We start from the raw sequence: 4,235 nt of genomic DNA on the forward strand, positions 1-4,235 counted from the left end.
CGTCTTCTTTAATTGCTGCTTCATGAAGACTAAGTGGAATTTCCATATATTTGCTGCAAGATTGGGTAATTTTGCTCTTTTTTTCATAGGTTTTGAGCTGTTTTCTTCTTGATCTCTCTGGAATTTCCCTTCATTTGTTGCTACTTGCTTAGTTTTCTATTTTCTTTACAGATTTTGGTGGTTTTCAATCTACTCAATTATAATTTAGAGGTATGTTTTGCTGTGAGTTATAATTCTAGAGACCCCCTGGATTTTTTATTATAAATTGTTTTTTGAGTGTAGTGGGAACTTCTTACCGTACTCTATAATCTTTTGTTGGATCAATAAATATCCCTATAGGATTCTCCATATTCTCCATACACACACACATATATATATATATATGAAACTATGCACCTTTATAGATAAATTTTGGAACTTAAAATCAAGCATCTCGAACTTAGGACATCTAACTTGGAATCTCATTATCACCGAAATATCGTGCAAGCATAGCTGCCTTCACTTAAAGGCACCATGCACCATTTGTCACTCGTTCAACTTTTGATAAAGAGCTTCTTGTAGCAGTTTTTTTCACTTGTAAAATTTACCAAATCTCTCATCCTTTAATCAAGTTTTATCCAACAAACCATATGAAGACTACAATTTTAAGAGCAGCCGTTATTGACTCTATCTATATTAACTGCAAAGAGTAATTGAACTTACATATTTCGATTGTAGTGTAAGAATTTTAATTTGACACTAATTGGTAGCAATACGAAATCAAGCAATAAACTCAACGTAATAAGGCGCTCAATATCTGGAGGATACACCATTTCCATTGATATTTGTGCCATCTCTTATCGGACATACATGACAGTGATGATCGATGTCAGCTATTTCATTATCATAACTAAAAAGCAAAATAATCCGCGACAACTAGCATCCAACTTCTAACCTTTTTTTAGAAAGAATTTTGATACATCACCAAAAGAAAAAATCATACACACATACATATCTAGTATCTAAACCATTAATTATCCTAATCATATAAAAATGTATGCATTAAAAAATATATATATTTCATCAAGTTAAATTAATGATAGTGACATTTTGAGTTATCTAGAGATTATAAAGTTATTTCAAGTAGTTATAAAAATTTAGGATTAAATCCATATCTAAATACATAAAAAATCACTCTTAAGACAGCTTTAGCAACAAATGTGTCATCAAACATTTTATACTATAAGAACTCATACCAGGTCGCGAGCACAATTGAAGAAATGCAAAAGCATGCTACATGACATTCGTCCTCAAACAAAAATGAGATTTTGATAGCTTTATAGTGATCTGCGAGCATGGAATAAAAAACAAGAAAAAAACAGAATTTTATCAACATGTTCTTGCAAAATTTTCATTCCATTCCTTGAATTATTAGTGTTGTGATAGTTGTCACGTCAGATAGATATCAAACCGAGAGTCGAATCTTCTTTATACTTCATGAAAGATATTGATTTTACCACAAAGTATACATCCACAATTGATTAAAAATATAATGACATAAATAGGAGCATTATCGAGCAAAATCAAACAGTAATCTAACCGATTACTAGATTACTACGCCTCTTACGAGTACTCGTAAGAGTTCCCAAGCCAGTCCGTACCTCCATGGATAACCGTTCAGCGTCAGAGAACATAAAAGTTCATACAGTATACTTATTCCTGGCAGCTCTGTCAAGCCTCTTTGCATCATCCTGTAAAGATACAATAATATTATGAAATCAAACTTTGTATTTCCATCAATGGAATTGGTAATAGATGCAATGCACTTACATGCGATATGAAACCAATAGACTCATTGTAGTCCATGAGTTCCTTCCATTGTCTTCCAATGATCATCTTTCATTAAAAAAAAATTAAAATAAAACAACCAATTATTTGTTAAGTAGCTTCATAACATATAGAAACAGGAAAACTATGAGGCACCCAACAATACAGCACTTAAATTACAGCCCTACTGAGACAAACAGGGAGTAAACAATGCCAGAAACCATGAAGGGAGAGACTGGCTCTCAACTAACAGCTAACACCTCGTAGAGCAACGTAGCAGCCAGCTTGGCCTTCTAACAATCAGGGCATATAAAACTGCTAAACATAAGCGTTGAAGGGCAAACAAGTCTTTCACATCCTTATCTAGGAATGCTGAAATGAGCCAAACTGAGCTAAAAGCCTAAAACTTACTTGGGTGATCCTCTTATTTTATTTCACTTCAATATTTTATGAAGCATGCACAACCCTCGCCGTCTTCCTAATCAATATGCGTAAGATTACAATCTCATTTATTATGCACTTCTTTATTTTCAGTTTTAAACCAAATCTATTATGAGTTAATTCCATCACTAGGTCTCTTAACCTCTCCTACTAAAGGGGCCACTTATGTTGTATTACAAACATAGAAAATAAAATGCAAAAACCCTCAAGTAAATTTTGACAAATTTTCTATGTGAAAGATTAGAGTTTTCAAGTTGCTTGGGCGCTTTCTGCAAAAAATGCAATGAATATGATGTTTTCTTTTACAAGTAATAATATAAATTGTGTAATAAAAAATCTATCCCTAAAATATTTTATCAAAAAGCATCACACAGTACCATATCAAGTATAACCAACCAAAAATAAAACTAACATTGGTTTAGTTACAATCACATTTCAATATTTTATCAACTGCTTACTTAGCATTAATATTAATCATTAGGCATAATTTCATCAATATCAACAATATAGTGCACGTGGAAAATATGCCAAAAACAAAAAAGAACAGTTTTCAAAATGACACAAAATATGAACAAATTGAAGTGCTATGAATTGCCCCAATATACCCGAGAGTGTAATTATCATCACTACTAATATCAATGTCCTCCGCAAAAGAACCTTCACCATCAGCAATAAAAAACATAATTTGTGAATCTATCGCACAGGAAAAACACAATTTATTCTCATCACATGTCACGGCCATAATAGGGCATGTCCATTTACGTTTTGTTTCTCGACTTTTTCGACGTGTATTTCCAGATTTAAAAAACACAATAAACATGATTTTCAGTGTGGCAACAGGTGTTAAGGGTGTAGGAGGCTTGTCCACTGCACTCTATTTCATGAAGCATCTGAACTTCATAGCTCCAAACCCAAGAAAGGTACGTAACACCACCGAACTAAACTTTTATGGAAACCCTTCCATTATTCTATGTACTATTATTTCCTTTCTTTTTTTCTGTTCTCTCCCTCCATGTCAGTGTTTTTCTTTTCTTCTTTTTTATTTCACATCGAGTCGTCAAGATATGATGAACTTTCATGATTTCTTTGTAATTACTTTCACCAAGGTGATTTGCATGTAGACAAGAAGATTGAAAGAAGAATTTGAAACCATAAATGCCTATTTGATGTAGGGGAGGGGTACACGCACACACAGATGGAAGTGATTTTAGTTTTGCTGGCATGAATGCAATAAAGGTTCTAGCGAGCAAGCCTATTGGCCCAAATAAAAACTATTTCTTCTTGTATTAAAGGACTTCGTCAGTATTATAGGGCAGCAGGATTCCACCGGTTATTATTTTACTTTATCCAAGATAACACAATTTTAAACAGTGGTCATAGTTTGTCATTGGATCCATTTGACAGAATTTGTGAAACTAAATCTATTTAAGCGAACCAACAGAATGATCCATTAGTTAAGGTATCAACCCTTTTTTGTTGCCTAGGTTGACCTTTTGGAAAGGAGTGAGTGAGAGAGAGCGCAGGGGAGGAGGGGGGAGGAAAAAGCATGATGGAAAGAGAGAGAGGAGTCGGAGAAGGTTGGGAGGGTGAGCAAGAGAATGAGACATGGGAGAGAGAGACCAAAGAAAGGGAGAGACTGAGAGAGCTAATGTAGGAGAGCAGGGAAGGAGGGAGAGGGCATGCAAGTAGGGTACAGATTGTTAATAAAGCTTCGTCCTTAAATTTTTTGTAACAGGGCACCAAACACTATTATTGAGACACACACACACACACATAGATATTTTTTAAAGAAAAGGCAAGAGGCTATTATACAAACCTCCAATCACTCCTAATATGCCTAACAATTCGAGTACCACCTCATTGAGGCTCACGTCGCCCGAGGGAATTCGAACCCCCGACCTAAGGGGTCTTATGTCGAGGATGCCAACCAACTGGCCTGGGTACGTATTATGATATATATATATATATATATAGATATATATATATAT

General features: G+C 34.4%; 1 protein-coding gene across 3 annotated transcripts in view; it reads right to left on the minus strand.

Annotated features, from left to right (window-relative positions):
* Positions 1-1,379: 1,379 nt before the first annotated feature.
* Positions 1,380-4,235, minus strand: part of LOC110031433 (eukaryotic translation initiation factor 4E-1-like) — a 61,829-nt gene continuing 58,973 nt past the window's right edge. For all 3 annotated transcript variants that reach the window (XM_020734621.1, XM_020734622.1, XM_020734620.1), the window contains 2 exons: positions 1,810-1,875; positions 1,380-1,730 (listed from right to left, as the gene is read on the minus strand). In XM_020734621.1, coding sequence (XP_020590280.1) covers positions 1,680-1,730; positions 1,810-1,875 — 117 coding nt within the window. In that variant the 3' untranslated portion in view covers positions 1,380-1,679. The remainder of the gene's footprint in view (positions 1,731-1,809; positions 1,876-4,235) is intronic.

Source organism: Phalaenopsis equestris, unplaced genomic scaffold (genome assembly GCF_001263595.1).
Source record: "Phalaenopsis equestris unplaced genomic scaffold, ASM126359v1 Scaffold000814, whole genome shotgun sequence".
Classification (NCBI taxonomy): Eukaryota; Viridiplantae; Streptophyta; class Magnoliopsida; order Asparagales; family Orchidaceae; genus Phalaenopsis; species Phalaenopsis equestris.